This window comes from Heterocephalus glaber, unplaced genomic scaffold, assembly GCF_053883595.1.
Source record: "Heterocephalus glaber isolate CG9 unplaced genomic scaffold, H.glaber_assembly_v1.0 deba00001442, whole genome shotgun sequence".
NCBI classification, from domain to species: Eukaryota; Metazoa; Chordata; class Mammalia; order Rodentia; family Bathyergidae; genus Heterocephalus; species Heterocephalus glaber.
Window position 1 is genome coordinate 7,227,091 of NW_028258296.1, and position 18,118 is coordinate 7,245,208.

The window sequence follows — 18,118 nt, forward strand, 5'->3', positions numbered from 1 at the left end:
GCTGCCCAGCAGCATTCCTAAGTGCTGAAAAGTGACAGTGTTCCAAATTCCCAAAAGTTAGTCCAAAGGAGGAATCTCTTCAGATATTAAACGCCATTGGCAAGTTGAACAGTAGAATTTGTTTATTTCCAACAAAATACCAGTCTTTGCTGTTTAAGGTTAAAAATCAAAGTTTTTTATTCATGTTAGGATTAGCTTCTTAATGCTTTAGGGTTAGCCAAAAGGTGGAACAGCAGCTATATAATAAAGATAGGTTCAAACAATGGGTGAGTTTTAGCCTTGATCTGGACTTTTTGCATTATCTTAGGAAATATGAATTTATCAAAAGCATGTAATGGATTATGCAGTGTGCATACATTTGAAAATAAGATTGTGCTTTGAAAATAGTTATTCAAAGGCTCTTGACCTTCAAATAACACTTTGAGAATATGCTGGATATCCAGGTGGAAGGTATTGAAAAAAATCCCTATATCACTATGTATATTCAGTGGCCAATATGGGAGAGCTGTTGGGTTTTAAAAGTTAGTTCTGTAAAACACAATGCCTGCCACACTGAATGATTATGCCACTAATGGTTCCAAATCTCTTAATTTCCAAATGCCCGTGGTAGTGAAAAACCAATCTTAATGTCAAAGAAGTTGATCCTTTTGTGAAATACTGAGCTATGTGATAAACTAGAAAAAACTGCAAGTTACATCTATGACATTTTAAGGTACATGATACTGTGGAGAATCACTTGTATAACCTTGTAGGGTTAAGAGGTCAAATCAACTTTTAAAAACTGAAAGGAGTAGAATTTTAATTTTCAGTACCTTACGAGATTTGTTGTTAAGTTTTAAGTTGTTCTTGTCTGAGGAATGAACAAATGCGATAAAAATTACTAAATAAGGTAGTGGTGGGTGACTTCTCCTCTGCTGGAGAAGCTCAAGGTATGATCTACCGGTTAGATCAGAGGGGTTGTGGCAAGAGCTAATCCTTTTTCAGGAGTGACCAGATAGTCTCTCTCCAGGCATCAGGTGCTTGTAGAAAGACCATATAGAAATGAGAAGCATCCATCTCCTCTTTATCATATGGCAAATTCAAAGGCATAGCTGCTTGTGAAGATACGAGTATGTTTTATTGGCCTATCTCGGAAAGCAATCTACTTCTCTGTTCTTAGTTAAAAAAAAAAAAAAAAGAAAAGAAAAGAAAAGAAAGAAGAGAAAATCAAGGCTTTTTATAATAACTCCCACCTGCCAAAACCAAGCATGTGTGTCTCCACTCCTGGAATTCACCGAAATGTTGGCATAAGAAATTGGCTAACATCAGGGAGACCACTGTACTCAAACCTCTGGGTAGGGTCCTGTGTGCATTGTGGAGCGTGCCTCCAGATCACAAGTGGGAGAAAACACCGGTATTTTATTGGATTTTGGAGTTGTGAAAGTACTCTTAGAAGAAGATAACCTAATGGGCTTTTGTTATTGCAAGAATTGAAGATTGGTAAAGGCTTCAGCAAGGAGCTCAAATAGGCAGGAAGTCATCAGTAAGAAAGTGTTTCTAGTGAAATCTATGTGCAGTGTACTTTGGACACAAAGAGCAAAGTTATTCAGGGCATTTGTCGTGAGATGTCCCCTAAAGATGGAACTTACCTGGTAAGCCATACCTGGTAGGTAATCTGCTTCCTGGGCCGCATCCCTACCTGTTGTACAGGTGGATGTTGTGTTCCTAGTTTCTTCTCCGTCTGTGTTTGAGGGAGGATGGGAGGGTTAAGGTGAAGAGTCTTAGTACTGTCTGAAACTTAGCTCTCTGGGGAATCAAGTCATCAACAGTGTGACCTTTCCCCAGCTCCTGAGGGTAATTGCATTTCAATACAGGCCCAGGCTACAGCCACAGGAATAAAGCATTAATTATAGAATTTCAGGAAATAACCTTTGGGGAGGCTTGGGGACAACACAGGTGCAGTTCCCACGGAGCCTCTGAAAATACAACACAAATGTCTGTTTTTCTCAGATTAGGGTGAAACTTAAATCCGTGCTGAAGATTTTCCTGGGGTCCTATAGTCTACTTCAATCAATTTATTATCAAGTCCAGAATACAGGGAGGACTTGTATCAAGCGAAGTGAAATAATTATTTCCCTAATAAGTAAATTTTAAGTTACTTATAATAGCTTATCTTGTGGGGGATGGGAGCTGCCCATTTGCAAGGTGTGGGGTTTGTTATTGTCACTCTTTGTTTTTTTGTTGTTTTTTTTGGTACCGGGGATCGAACTCAGGTCCTTGCGCTTGCGAGGCAGGCGACGGAACCACTGGCCTAAATCCCCGGCCCTGTTTTTGAATATTTGGAAAGATGCTTCAAGCAATAATATGCTAGTTGTGCAATAATCTTGTCAGGTAACGTGTGCTGGCTGTGGAAGGTTAGGATTGTTACAGCAGGCTGCTTTTGTTTATGGAGCTAAGCATAGATGTGTTTTCCCGAGGGGCATGTCTGATCATACAGTTAGCTGAACATTTGGGCTGAAGAGCTTACCTTTATCGGGATGGAACTGGATTTTACAAAGTTCCCCTCCTGCAAGCTGCAACCTCCACACCACTCTCTCCCTGCACCACTATCTCTGGCCTCCTGGGATCAGCGACCAGCTCGGCAGTTCGTCCACTTCCATTGATCTGACCACTTGGGGAACGGGCTCTTTCTTTAAATCCCAAATGCCCAAATTGCCATGTAGAAACCAATTCCGTGGCAATTCTTTTTTTCCACATTTGATTTTTCACTTCTAGTCTTATTTTCGTTTTTCTGCATTGGTTCCCATGGCAACAAGTCTGTTAGCAGAGAACGTGTGACTCTGCTTTTAGCCTTCTGCACAATGCAGAATCCTTCTCAGGCAAGTGTCATAGAAAAAGACAGGAAGAGACTCCAGTTCCTTGCTAATGGCAAAAATCCCTAACCCTCTGGCAGGCATTTCCCCTCTTGTCCCCAAACCAGACTCACAGGGAAGAGAGACAGCTCTTAAGGGCAACGCCCAGGACCCTTCAGCTGCTGATGCCAGTATCCAGAGCCCTCCTGGCCAGGATGATCCTTTTTGTCCATATGGCTTCCCTTCTCCCAGTGTGACAGCGACAGCTGACATAAATGCATAATTAATGGACTCCACTAGGGGCAGCAGGGAAAAGCAACTTTCACTCACTTTTCTGTAAAATATCACCAATATGCATCTGAGAGGTAGCCCAGGGAATAAGTATGTCCCAAACTGAGCCTTAAATTGGTATCTAGTGACAAGACCGTGAGGACACATTTAAGCAGCTTTTCACCTGAAGAGTAGATGACACAGGAAGCCAAGGAATTGTTCTGGAGTGCTGGGCTCCTGAAGAAAAGAAACCAAAAATAAAGGTGTAGTAAGGGAAGAGGACACTGTAACTGGCAGCTGCATGTACAGAGGCGCTCCAGCTGGGACAGTTGAGTATTTAGAATGAAAAAAGGAAGAAATCCACTGAAAGCTAAGGAACCAAGGGTGCAGAAAGCAGGGGTTTTAAAGATTTAAGTCTAAAGAGCGGGCGCCTAAAAACGAGACCAGTTTTAGGCAGATTTTGGCCGGACTCTGAGCAAAATGTTTTCACAAGTAATGTTTCTCTTAGTAACATTACGTAGTTTACTTGTTTTAAATTTTAGAACTCCTCTTTAGGTTGGCACTAGCAACCCCAAACTCCTGTGTCCTCAATATTCAGGAAAAAGGCAAGAACTCTTTGTCAGAAATTAAACAGGACTCATTTGAATGTGTGTATAGTTTCCTTTTTATGGTTTTTGTTTTTAGACAAATTGATGAATTCAGGGGAATGAATATAGATGTTAGATATAAAATGTGGTTATCTCAGCTAGAGTTGAGAAAATTATCAAATGTAAATTATCCCTTTTTGTGCTGAGTCTTATAAAATGCGTGGTAAGCACACTGAAGTTTTAAAGTTAGCTGCTTATATTGTACAAAGGTATTTTTGGCTCTTTAAAGGTTATTTTCCTACATTAAGAAAAGTTTTCTTATATTACAAACTTTTATTATGACTCAGGTTCTGTGTCTACGTGTAGACACGCATACATAGGAGGGTTTTTCTTTGTCTCTTTGTTTGCACAGCTGAAGTAAATGAGGTTAAACATTGCCCCGTATGGCAGGCCAGCTGACCTTTATGACAGCTGAGTTAAGGAAAGCATTTGACAAATGGACTAAAGAAATCACATTGTATTTCCTTGTGTCTCTCCATCCTTTGTAGACGTTCCTAACCCTGGACTGAAGAATCTCTTACTTAGTTGAGAAATCTTAGATAATTTTCGTGAAGTCCATAGGAAAACCAAGATGAAACTCACATAATATATAAAGCAGTTTCCATATTGGCTAGAAAAGTAATTTCTTTTCAGAATGTATTGTTGAAATAAATTTTATTTCAAAACTTGTGGTCTTTCCACTCAAAAGGACTCCTGCTGGTCTTGAAATGTGGGAAAGGCACCTGGTTCAGGTCAGAAAGAACAGGTCTTTCAGCTCTGACGACACCTGGTGTCTGTGGAATGCAATAAATGTTTGATACTCCTGCTCTTTGACAATTAGGCATTGCCCTTTTACTACAGTATCCTCCTTGAAAATGAAAGCCTTACTATTTTCAGTTTGGAAAGAAGAGAAAGATAGGTGATAGGTGAACTACGTTTTTTTTATTTGAAGAGCCAACAGCGTTTCTCGCTGTGCTCCTGTCTGGAAAGGACTAATGGAGGCTTAAGGGTGACGCCATGATCTACAGGTGGAGGGAGGGCATTTTTCTAAGGTTAATGGAAAATCAGAGGTAAATCTACTTACTAGTTTGTGAATTTCAAAGCCCATTAACAAATGACTTGTAAAAGTAAGGTTATTGCAAGCTTACTGTAATTCCAAGTACCACAGCTTTGTTTTTATTTTTCCCACTTTGCAATCCATGCAAGCGCACTCCCTACCCAGCTGTGTACACGCGAACACTAAGATGAACTATGGTGTTAGCCTACTTAGAGGAGAAATATTAAACTAACAGCAGTGATTGTAAAGGAAGACAGTGATACGGTTTTTGGTTTGTTAAGAATTTAAAGTGAAAAGATAGTACATAATGCTTTCAGGTTTTAAGTATCTATGAAAATTATTTTCATTATCTAAACTAGTTAATAATTGACTACTTTTGACTTCAGTTCTGTTGGAACATTCTATAAAATTAAGTTGTAATTCCTCCTTTATGTTATTATTTTCTTATATGCCAAACACAAGGATCTTCCATTTGAGGTCATATAATTCAGTTAGTGAAATATTTCACTCTCCTGTAAGTTTAACAGAAATTCCAGGGCGGTGATGCAACTTTGAGTCGATATTTTAGTAAAATGAAGTCTCTAGATGCTCGTTCTTTCCTGACACCTAACTTCACTACCATATGTGCAGCGCAACAGTGACACCTTAAGGCCTCCTTTAGTCAGAGAAAGGACTAGAATTGGGAATCCGATTGCAAAGAAATTCCATTCTATTATCAAGTAGTATTCAAATTTACAGTATGTGACTGGCAGATAAAGTGCTTCTTTACTTATGACTTCTTTTGCGGTCTTTGTGAACATTTTAATGTGCATTAGTAAACATGGACATTTTACAGACATACTGTATATGAATGCATGCACTCCATGGCAGTTTATTGATACTCCCCTTGTAAAGCGTTTATGGAAGAACCAACAGACCACAGCAGATAGCAAAAGAGGCTTAATCTTTATAAATTGGGGCCTTTTCTGTCTCTTTGCTAGCCTAGGTGGCTGTATACAAATTCGGGTGGGAGGGGGCAGGAAATGCCTCATAACATTTAAGATTTTCTACTTGGGTGTACTCTAGCCAATTCGAAATAAATTGCTTACTTTAATAAAGTTTTACCATTTTATAAAAAAAAATCAAATCATGACATGTTTAATTGAAATGGCTGTATTGTAATTAATATTTTGAGATAATTGTGATTTTGAGCTTAAAATTATATATAAAAATTGTTTTTTGTATGTGTTCAAAAAACTACTGTATCATGATTAACAGTACTTTTTAGTTGAACTACATACTGATGTAAATAGAACTGAATGAAGACATATTTACTACTTTATTAACATAGATTGTGAATGTACTTAACAGTTTTTTTGCAGTATGAGACCATAATGACCTTGAAAGCTGCTTCATTTTATGTGCAAAGAAGTCCTATGAATTTATATTTTAAATTTACTGAATCAGTGAGATTAATTACCTTATCAGTTAATTTGCAAATGCAAGCTGTACTTGCCAGTTTTATTTTATGTACTGACACTAATCGGTACAGGTGTACAATGTGATTAGAATGCATTTTGAAGATGCTTTCTGTACAGATACAAAATACAGGGACTAAAATAATGCTGTGCAGTGTATAGCAGAGCCATTTTTCGGCTTTGGTGTACTCAACTTTTTCAGTATTTAAAAAAAAAGTGTTTTGAATAACATAAAAGTCTCTTTATTGTATAAATAATAAAATGTCACCTTATTGTAAAGCGTCTTGTTTACTATTAGAGTTGTAACATAAAAGGAGCATGTTTCTTTCAACACAAAAACAAACATTGTAATCAATGCTTGAAAAATTTTTTATTATGAACATGTAGTATTTATCTCCATTTGCAATGACCTTTTTCATGATTCATGCCTCAATCATCCCAAAGCTATCTAAACCACATCTATCTATTGATATACAGGCCACTGAATCGGTGACTTAGGAGAAAGGTGTAAGTGTCATAACGACAGGCCAACCTCTTCCCAATAATTTTAGTGTAAACAAAACTTTATATTTGACTTTCATTAAATCAAGTTTACCTATGTTAAATTCCCTTTTAGAAAACTGCTGCATGGCTGCTAGTCTTAACAGGACTGCAAACAAATTTTAAAATTAAAGTGCTGGAAATAAAACGGTACACAAGGTTGGATCAAAACATGCCCACAGGTACATGAAGTATACAAATACTTGCCCAGTAAGTACTTAAACAAAACACACTTCAAGACTGCCAAATGACAGCATTCACAGTTCTCTGCTGCTGTCCTCTATACAATTAATAAGGTAACGACATCAATATTTTTTTTCCTTAAGGGACGAAAGGCATTTAAATGCTGATGCTCTGACTGAGGGGGAAATGTGCAAATCTCACCCCTTTAATTCTCATGAAGGAAAAAGTAGTAGATTATCGTGTGAAAACACGAAGAAGGCATTTTTTAAAATAAACTGTCAGGTGTTAGTGCGGCTGCGGGAAGCAAGTGAAAGTGCCCCTGCTTCTGTGGCAGCAGTCACAGTAACACTTTCACTTTCCGTCAATTTCTGTATCTTGAGTAGCATTTTTGTGAAATCAGCAAACTTGATGAAATGGTTTTCTGAAACACAGAAAACACCTACTTCATCACTAGAAAAGAAACATTTCTGCTAGATTACAAATAAAAACAAGGCAACGTTAATTTTATGTGGAATACAAAAAGAAACAAGGGGAAAATACCCAGTTCTACAAAAATGTTGTTATAAAAATATTAAATCATAGTGACCAAAAATTCACTTTTGGCTGGGTGTGGTGGTGCACGCCTGTGATCCTAGCACTCAGGAGGCTGAGGCAGGAGGATGACCAGGAGTTCAAAGTCAGCCTGAACTACACAGTGAGACCCTGTCACACAAAACAATCAAACAAAAAATTCAGTTTTGAAGAAAGTAGCTAAAAGATTAAGGGAATGAATATGAGCAGGATAAACCCTGGGTAAAACATTCAAAAGTGTGAACACTGCATGACTCTATGTGGTTTCCACCATTATACATATAGAGTACATCTTAGAAAAATGTTAAACAACTGTCAGTAAGAAACAATTAGTGGCAGTGAATACAGCCCAGGCCAATTAAACCCATGGCTAGGTGACCCTGGGAAACTTTAAGACCAATTATAGCAATCACCTTTGGGATGATATTGAAACAAAATATTATATCCCTCTGAGAATGAAACTGACCAAAGTTAGAAAATATCTCTAATTTAAGTAGGAATTCGGTCTCTCAAGTATTCCAGTACTGCAGCTGTTCCTTTCATTAATATGGCTGCTCGAGGGACGCGGAATGGGTTTCCATCTAGCAGTAATGTTCTAAAACAAAAGAGAAATTGGGAACTTGAGGCATTTTCCACTGTTGAGATTTTTTTTCATGAAAATAAATTTTATTTGCAATTTTATAAGTAAAATTTTTATTTTTTATTTGTCCCTTTTCAAAACTGAGCATTTAAACAGTTGAAACTACAACTACAATAATAACCCAAACAATATTGAGTAATCATTATGTGAAAGGTACTGCATGCATTATTTATTTTCACTGTCTCAACTGTCTTAACAATCCGATGGTGTAGGTACCATTAACATTCCTAATTCACAGATGGGGAAACACAAATTCCAGGAGGTAACATGGCCCTGACTAAGATCAAACAGCCACTGGACAGTGGAGCTGTGATCTCAGCCATCATTCTGTCCCGCCTCCTCCCAAGCTTACAATGGCCATATACTACATGAACAGAGAGGTTCAGACAGAATGAGGGAGCCGACCAGGACTATAATGTAACCAACGCATCATGAACATGAGTCCACCCTCTCTCCCTAGCACATACATATGCAGATATTCTCTTTACACATTCAACTAAAGAATCAGGGGCTGGTTCTTTTGTTTCTTTATACAATTAGTGAAATATCTTCAATTAGAAGACTTTTAAATTAATTCAAACAATTTAAGTGTTCATGTAAACAAAAGTCAAAGGACTCAGACCATGTTACACAGATGATTTAAACTGTATCTTCAAATTTTTGCTTTTTGGGAACTCTTTCAGAGATTTTCTTAATTTCTAGAAAAAAACAGCTAATTATTAGTCACAGATTCCATATTTGCAAATTTTCCTACTCATGAAATTTGTTGGAAACCTGAAAATCCATAGGTGTGGCATTTCTGAGGTCATTCACGGACATGCACAGAGCGGCGATGCATTTGAGTCACCTGCCCAGAGTGGTCCCAAATGGCATCAAACAAGATGCTGGCCTGCTTTCTTGTTTCAGCTCTCCTACTGTGCCAAACACGTTTTCTACTGTGCATCTGATGTCACACCTTACATATTTTTGTAGCTTTTCTGTTGGTGATTTTTACTGTTTAGATGGCCCAAAGTGAAGCGTTGTCTAGTTTTCCTAAGCACACATGTGCCTCATGGAAAATATATGTGTTAGGTAAGCTTCATTCAGACATGAAATATAGCGCTGTTGGCCATTAATTCCATGTTAACAAATCAACAATAAATTCAGAAGCACACAAACAAAACAGTTATGTACTTATGGGCTGATGAAAATGTGCCCAGAGTTTTGCAGAGAACCTGACCCTGCACTTCCCCTTGGAACAATGGCTCAGTATTCATTCATTTGGCTCACAGTGAACTTCTAGAATCAGCTCTACTTGTCTCCTCCAATTCACTGCTATGAGTAGCAGAGCAGATGCGGTGCTGACCCAGTGAAGGAAAACACACTAAACAATTAAGATGTAGTTTTCGATAATAAATTCTTCAGATACATTCTGCTTAGCTAGCTTTCCATTAACAGCACAAACTTCCTTTATATTCACTTAACCAGCACTACTGAGTGCTTACTATGCTCCAGGCACTGGAACAGCTGTTTTCTAAAATACCAAAGAAATGGCATAAGAAGGTCCATAAAGAACTTAACAGGAGATCAGAGCAGAGTCTAATTCTGCTTGGAGAATAGGGAAAGTTTTCACAAAGGGGACTGTTAGGTTGATTACGGAAGAAAGCGGGGTAAAGACTGAGAGAACAGTAGACGTAAAGAGTGAGAGAGACCACGCTGGGCTGCAATGGTGACAGTCTATAATCAGGTTTCAGAAACCCTATGCAGAAAGCTCATGTTCGCCTGACATTTTCTATGCAGTAGTTTCAGGTTATAAACATATATAACAATGAGAAAAGTGCTACTAGAAATACTTAGGATACTTATACATATATAATACTATATAAACAAAGCTTAAAATATTTGGTAAAATCTGAAAACCAGAATTGGGATTCTGAATTGCATCAACTGTTATTTTATTTTTTATTTTTTTGGGTACCCGGATGGAACTCAGAACCTTGTGCTTGCGAGGCAGGCATCAGCACCACTGAGCTAAATCCCTGGCCCAACATTAACTGTTTTTGGGGGGTTTTTTTGGTACCAGGGATCGAACTTGGGTCCTTGCACTTGCGAAGCAGGTGGCACATCCACTGAGCTAAATCCCCGGCCCAATTAACTGTTATTTTTAACAGAATATTAAGTTCCTTCAACTTTCTCCAAGATTCAATCGTGAAAAAGTAAACCACTTCAACAAATCAAGTCAATAAATGAAAAAATTCAGTAGAATGGTATGGTTACCTCAAGCTCACACAATTACCGAGCTCTGGTGGAATTTGTAGAAGGTCATTATTCTGAAGGTCCAGCGTCATCAGATTTTCCATCATCTTCATTTTCTGAGGATCCAGAGACCCAACCTGATTATTACTAATCAGAATTGACTCCAGTGTGGGGATATGATATAAGACTTCCGGTAGAACTTTGAACCTATTAATATATGAACAGAGCACTTGGAATCAGAAGAAAATCTTTCCCTAATAGATGATCTTAAATTTTATATCATGAAATAAAGCCTTCTTTAATGTAGTCTATTGATATTTAGTATAAGTCCTATGTTCAAATTTTCCAGAAAATAAAGAAAATGGGTTCATTTTGGAAACCCTGCAATACATGCTGAGTGGACAGACTTATAAATTACTACTGACTGCATGAAAATCAAAGGTTCAGGATCAGGTCTCCCGTGTTTTTCTGTTCACATTCAGGACATAAGGAAATTTTCCTGAGCTTCCGTATACAATGTTTTTTTATATAGGTATTCTTCCTGAGTTCACTTTTACTTCTTATGAATCACTGCCAATCTATTAAGTAAAATTTCAGAATTGTATTTTACTTTGAATGAGGCTTCCAAGACAAGTACACTTTGCGTTAAGAGGATGACCAGACCACAGACTTCCTTGTCCAGACTCACACAGCCCACTTCCGGGGCCAAAGCAACCCTGAAGGTGCCTCGAGGAAGAAAGACAGGCAGGTGGGTGGCTCTCAGAGCCTGCTCTCAGCTGACATGAACCCACAGAGGACAAGGCCGGTGCACTGTTTGCATGAGGTAAAGTGCACCATGGACTAGCCAAGGATGGGCTCATGGAGAGCTTTTATAGCTGTGCTCTTTTCACTGCCCACACTCCGTTTCCTTCTTTTGCTGTTCTGATATATAAGACAAACAAAAAACAGTAACGGAGGGGAGACTCAAGACAGCTCTGAAGATTCAGTGGCATGAAAGAGCCAATAATCAAGAGTACAGATGGACCAACCGGCCCCTCAGAAGCCTCTTTCTCTTCACTCTCCTCCAACTCTGAACATGGTAATTATGGGAGCTAATTCTACCTGTTAACACAGAAGCTAGGGTTAGTTTCTGCCACTTCCCCAAATGCACTGCTGACAGTGTAACTGGTAGCGTAACAGACAGTGCAATAGAAAAGCGACCCCTCAATTTACCAGTAAAAATTAGAAGAGATCTGAGGAGTTGATGTATTTTTAGTAATGACAATAATGGCGTGATCTATCCATGAGAAAGCACAAATAATGGAGCAAGCTGATCAGAAATTAATAAGGTGTATTTAATATCACCATCCATTAGCTTCCTCACCATAAATGAGGAATGATAATACTATTAAACGTGTAAACTGGTTAGAAGGATTGAATAAATGTATCTGAAGACCTTATGAGGGTCACAGTAAATGCTAGCTACTAATATTTTTATTAAATTGCTACTAGAATCAATTTTCATCATAGCAAATAACATGACATAGCTGTTAGGAGCCCAACTTTTGGAGCAGAACCACCTGGATTCAAATTCCAGCCCCATGTACCTTACTACCTAGGTATGTCTTACATAAATTATTTAGCTTCTAGTCTTTGGTTTTTAAATAGGTATAACAGAATGTACCACATAGAATGAGCTAGGCCACCTAAAGTACTTAATACAGCACGCTCAGGTAATAAGTATGAGCTGTTCTTGAATTATCTGTAGTTATCTTGAGAGTGTTTGTAGAAAAACATCTGAATTTTACTTAGCTACCGCTTACACCCCCAGTCTCACTGTTACTCTGCACCTCATCTCCTCTATCGTGGGCCTCGGCGACAGAGCTTCTTCAAGTCCCTCAGGCACACTCTGCTCTCACGTGTTTGGAACTCTGTGAACGCTACGTGCCCCAACTGGGATGCCTGCCAACGGTGTGCTTGGCAAATGCCTACTTTCTAAGCCCGGGTTTCCATGTCACCTCCTCCGTCTTCGGGTAATTTCAGAAGATACCTTTGCCTATGCACATGCTTCCATTAAAGCAATGACATTTATGTGTATGTATTTTTTTTCCCACTAGACCATAGGGTTCTCAAAATGGTACAAAAGGAAACAAAAACTCTGCTAGATATCAATTGTGAGAATTCTAAGCAAGCAACATCACTTTCAGTACTATGTAGAACTAAATGAAAATAACATCTGCATACTGAAGTAGAGTAAAAATAAGGGGTCTTTTTATTTGACTCTTTTAGTTGTTTTCTCAGTAATAAATACATATTTTCTACAGAATGACTATAATGACTGTGTTCTGTCTCTTACCTATTAAAGGAAAGATTGATCGTTTGTAGTCTTATCAATGATTTCATGTCTTCAGGCAAAGAATTTAAAAAATTGTTCCTAAATTAGAAATAAAAATAGATGATTTACAATTTTTGAAAATTTCTACAAGTTTATTTGTAAAATTTTGAAGAGAAAAAAAATACATGGACGAGTTTATGAATACATAATCTGATGTCATTAAGGCTGAGTTCTGAGAAGTTTTTTTTTTTGGTACCGGGGATTGAACTCAGGTCCTTGCACTTGCGGGGCAGGTGGCAGAACCACTAAGCTAAATCCCTGGCCCTGAGAATTTCGAATCTGTCAGCTGACTCAAGTATTTGGTTAGTGGCAAATCCTAACAACAATACGCAGCCAGCTCACAATGAAGTCAACTTTTGGAAAACAGATATAACAGGGTAAACACTGTGAATCAATTCCTTAAGGCCTTCAAAGTGGGTTCAGTAATACTCATAGCTGGGCCCTTCCAATCATATTTGTAATACTATATGAAATAAACACCCTTTTGGTGTTAATACACATTTCTTGCACATAGATATGAAATTCTATTCCAAGAATTAAAAAGTTATAGGATAAAATGAAACAGGAAGTTAAGGAGATTCTATATGTTTAGAAACTTGGATCTTTCTACTCAGCAGGTATTAAGCAAGTCATTTCTAAGTTTGGAATTTCAATTTGTAAATGGATATTTTTTAAGATCTGACACTGAAACAGAAATACAGAGAATCTTGTTTCTTGTTAAAAGGAGGATCAGGGAGCAGTGTTTGAAGATGGGTTAACGGTAAGGCAGAAGGACTTTAGAGGCAGCGTAACTACTAAGAGGAGGAAACTTGTGATAAAATTATTTGCACCTAGATGATAATCTTTTACAATGGAGTAATTCTCTCTAACCTGTTTCTCTGGGTATCTATTCAGCCTAATAGAGAAGTCACAGATTCTACAGTGCAACCTCTGTCCTTTTCCATTTCCTCTGTACTTTTCCACACTTACTGTCTGTGTTATACAGAATAACACTCATGATTACTATTTTTGAGTTCCTAGAGTCTTATACTTAACTGCTATCAGACATGAAAGTGAAATGTGGTTACTTAGCCCAGGCGCCAGAGATATGGTTTACAAATATAACTGTAAAGTCCAAGCATATAAATGACCACATAACGTGAGATACCCTTAAAGAACCATCACGCTTCTGATCCCATCACGTCAAACTAGACCTCTTTAAACTTTCTCACTTCCGCAGAGCCTAAACCTGTTTCCTTTCTTTGTGTTGGCAGTCACAGTGTTCTACATTTGTATGTTCAATGCAGCACTTTGAAACCAAGACGGTTCCTCTGAGGGAAGCCACCTAAGCTGGTGAGCTGCACAGGGTTGGGCCAGATTTACACTATTTACTTTCAGGAAAATACAAAGGCAATATTCCTCATGTGTTGTGATCTTGCTTAGGCCTGAATTTCTTTTTTTTTTTTTTTTTGGAACCAAGGGTCAAACTCAGGACCTTGAGCTTGCAAGGCAGGCACAGTGCCACTGAGCTAAATCCCCGGCCCCTGCTTAGGCCTGAATTTAAAGAATATATTAATATTTTAAGTAACTTTGTCTTCTCACTTATAAACTCCTTACAAATGACAAGTGTATTATTAAAATATTTCCTAAATACTTAATTTTAAGATCTCTCCTCACATATTGTTAATTAGCGAAAGACCAGTTTCCACACCTACCTACAAAAACATGATATACAGGGCAAATTAGGGCAAATTAAAGACAAGACTTAATTTTTAAAAAGTCAAGCAACAGTAACAATAAATACCTGAGATCTAAAAAAGTCAATTTTTGAAGCATGCATAATTCCAAGGGTACAAAGGAAAGCTTATTAAAACCAAGATTGACATCAGAAACTGTCTCCTTCAGTTCCATGATCCTGAAACAAAAATCATATTAAAATGTGAGCACTGTGTTCACTGTCCGAACTTCAAAGCTGTCAGTACACAAACAGATCATCAGGGAAAAATCCTGTCATTTCTGCCAACTGTGACTTTTTTTCTTTTTGGTACCGGGAATCAAACTTGGGTCCTTGCACTTACGCAGCAAGGTGGCGAAACCACTGAGCTAAATCCCCGGCCCCAACTGTGACTTTTTGTATCTTCTACTTTTCACAAAAACTGCAGTTGGATATGTAACTAATAAAAATGTATTTTTTAAAAAAATAGCCTTACTGTAGAATTTCTATTATCCAAAAATTTCTATTTGACCTGCAGTGCATGTTGAAGTTTAAGTTTAAAGCCTGTTTATTCTGTATTTAAACTCATGGTGGCAAAAAGGAGAAATAAGATCTAGGTAATTTTTCTACTTTCTTTGTTAATAACTTGAAACCATAAGCCAAATTTTTATATATGTATCTATAACATCTTTACATTATATAATATAATACTATCTCCATCTAGGTACTTCAAGAATATTTTTAAAATATGTGTCAACTTTTTTCATACAATTCGTTACCCAAATTGTATTTAATCATAATTATAAGAAAACACAGAGTTAATTCCCAGGTTTCACAAGTGTTACCAGCTTCAAGAGGAACAATTAAACATTTCTAAGTAAGCCTAATCAAGCTTAGCAGTTTTGGTTATGCTATTAATATAATCTGTCAAAAAAAGTTAAACTACAACAAGTCACTTTTAGTCTATCACATTAGCAAAGAAAAAAGAATGAAAGAAAACCAAATGTTGGGCAGAAGATGCAGTGAAGGAGAAAATGAGTTCTAGAGTGTAACTGATAAATTTATTTTTTGAAAGTGATGTGCTATATCCATCAGGAGGTATACTATTTGACTTAGTAATTTTTCTGGAAATTTGGTCTAAAGAAAGAATGTCTTATTTGTTGCTATAATCAACCTTATTGGATACAGTTAAATTAGATAGCTCTCTACACAGGTAAATACTTTTGGCAAATGAAGCAGTCAAGATATAAATTACATGTGTGATATAACTTCAAGTCAGGAATAGCTCGAAATAAAATGTCACTAAGCACAATAATTCAGTGATAGGACTATGCCTGATATGTTGCTTCACATGATCCAAAATCTTATGAATACATATTATTGTTATAAAGAAAACTGTGGAGAAAAGTATGACTTATGTATTAAAAAAATGAAGGAAAAAGGAGAAGTGTGGTTTGCATACTCCAAAGCAAGGTATGCCTTTACTATCCTTTTTCATTGGCCCTTTAAATTCCAAAAAAAAGTCATACAGTAGCCCTGGTAACAGAGTAACTTTGATTTGGACAAGAAGAAGCAGACTGAGAAATAAAATGATAAAATATTTAATAAGGTAATATCTCTTAAATCACTTCACTGTTATTATCAATTAACTTGTTTGATCCATGTCCCCAATGCAAACCTATCCTGTGAGCAAATCTAAATGCTCACCTGTTCCCTAAAATATCTTCTCAGCCCTATGAACAAGGGAAAACCAGAAGATGGACTGGCTCTCCCTTTGCAGTGGTTGCTCTTAAAGTTACCATCCTCAACCTGTGCTCTATAAATAGAATATATTTCACAGTTTTCCTGACTTTAAAAAATTTCTAAACATCAAAAAAAAATTTTTTGGCAGTCAGATGAAAGTCATTCTATTTCCTCAACATATCCTCCTCCTCATCATCATTTTTTCCCCCTTCTTTTCACTATTTAAGTGCTTACTAAGTCCTGGGCTTGGTTAAATGCTATGTATGAATTGTGCCACTTAACTTGATTCTTATAAAAAGTATTGCTTTTATCCTTGCTCCACAAATGAATCTAAGAGGAGCTAGTTAATTGTTCAACTATAGCTTAGTGTATCTGGGACACAGTATAAGCAACTGACTCCATGCCTAAGTTCTTGTGCCTCACACAGAGTTGTAGTAACTGCTAGGTTATCTGTCAACTTTATTTGAATATACTTTCGTTTGATTCCTGCTATAATTCATTAACATAAGGCCGGAAATGAAAATTTCTATTAATACATATGGAACTGTAATTGGGTTGTCCCAACAATTTTCCTCTATAACATTTTCCTCTATAACATTTCACTATACAGGAAAAATAATTTAGTATTTTTAATAACTATAATACCTATTTTCCAAGTTTACAATGTAAAAAAGAGAAATAAAGTTTTAAGACTCCTGTATACTTCTCAGGACAAATGAGAAAGTATCTCAGACATTTTGCTATATCCTTCTAATACTAAGAAACCAGGAAATTTAATATGTACCTTCAAATTAAAGAACCATGAAAAATAATCTTTCTTGCAACTACAATACGGACACAATTGAGAATGAGGCACCCCTTAATAAAACTGCGTCATGAATACGTCTTACCTTTTTGGAATTTCACATAGCTGATTCTTACTGAAGTTAACCGAAGTGACAACGTTGCTTTTTACTGCATCAAACACTTCATCAGGAATCAAAGTTGTTTGCTTATCACTAAATGAAAAGTGGTTTAAAAATGAAATACTCTTAGCAATCCAGAAAGACAGGACTATTCTTCATTTTTAAAGGCCTAAAGGTTTTGTAGGTTTTCAAGGTAGTTGATTGTGATGTTCTGTAAAGGATGCCAGTAAAATTTACCCTAGTCAAGGTACTATGTCACATCACATTGTGCCACACTCTGCGCGTTCACAAATGCAGTGTAAATAAAAAACAAGATACTTTCACAATCTAGGAAACCTACAAGTCATATTGCAACTAAATAGCACATTCCCCTACCTCTGACTTGACCTAAATTTATAATTTCAAAGCTATTTGTCGCCCTTTTTCTTAAAAGCTCAGAAGAAGGGTTGTCACCTTTCTTTGGGTACTGCAAGATAACAAGCACTTTAAAAAGTTCATCAGTATAGTAAATGAGTTTTAGGTTAGTCACATAGACCAATTTCTCTCTCCCTTAGTATGTGACAAAGTAGACACGAGTAGTGGACTGATCCAGAGGTATTCCCAGGGTTATCATTAATGAGCTTTGTAATTTAACTTCCCTAAATCTCAGTACTTTGAAATTAGAATCTGAAGAGCTCACCATTATTATTTATGCCACATCATTTGCAAATATAAATATATATAAATTTTATTAACATTTCCAGTAAGATTTCAATAAATTTAATATTAAGTGAAAATATAAAACTTTCAAAATTTGGAGATTTATCAATTTGTTGGTATTATAATTAACCATTATACTTTCATTCATTTTTTTACAATGATTAATGCTTAACATAATAGCATCCACTTAAAAGTTTCAAGATTGAGAATTAGTTTATATTTTAAATGAGAGACTCCTCTAAATTGTCTGAGAAAATAAGTACAATAAAGTTAGAATCCAAACAACCTGATTTGT

General features: G+C 36.8%; 1 protein-coding gene across 2 annotated transcripts in view; it reads right to left on the reverse strand.

Annotated features, from left to right (window-relative positions):
- Window positions 1–1,152: 1,152 nt before the first annotated feature.
- Window positions 1,153–18,118, reverse strand: part of Lrrc40 (leucine rich repeat containing 40) — a 48,413-nt gene continuing 31,447 nt past the window's right edge. The window contains exons 11-15 of one of the 2 annotated variants that reach the window (XM_004841463.3): window positions 17,110–17,217; window positions 14,567–14,677; window positions 12,745–12,822; window positions 10,431–10,616; window positions 1,153–8,129 (exon numbers count right to left, since the gene is read on the reverse strand). In XM_004841463.3, coding sequence (XP_004841520.1) covers window positions 8,024–8,129; window positions 10,431–10,616; window positions 12,745–12,822; window positions 14,567–14,677; window positions 17,110–17,217 — 589 coding nt within the window. In that variant the 3' untranslated portion in view covers window positions 1,153–8,023. The remainder of the gene's footprint in view (window positions 8,130–10,430; window positions 10,617–12,744; window positions 12,823–14,566; window positions 14,678–17,109; window positions 17,218–18,118) is intronic. The other variant, XM_004841464.3, reaches the window with a different exon arrangement.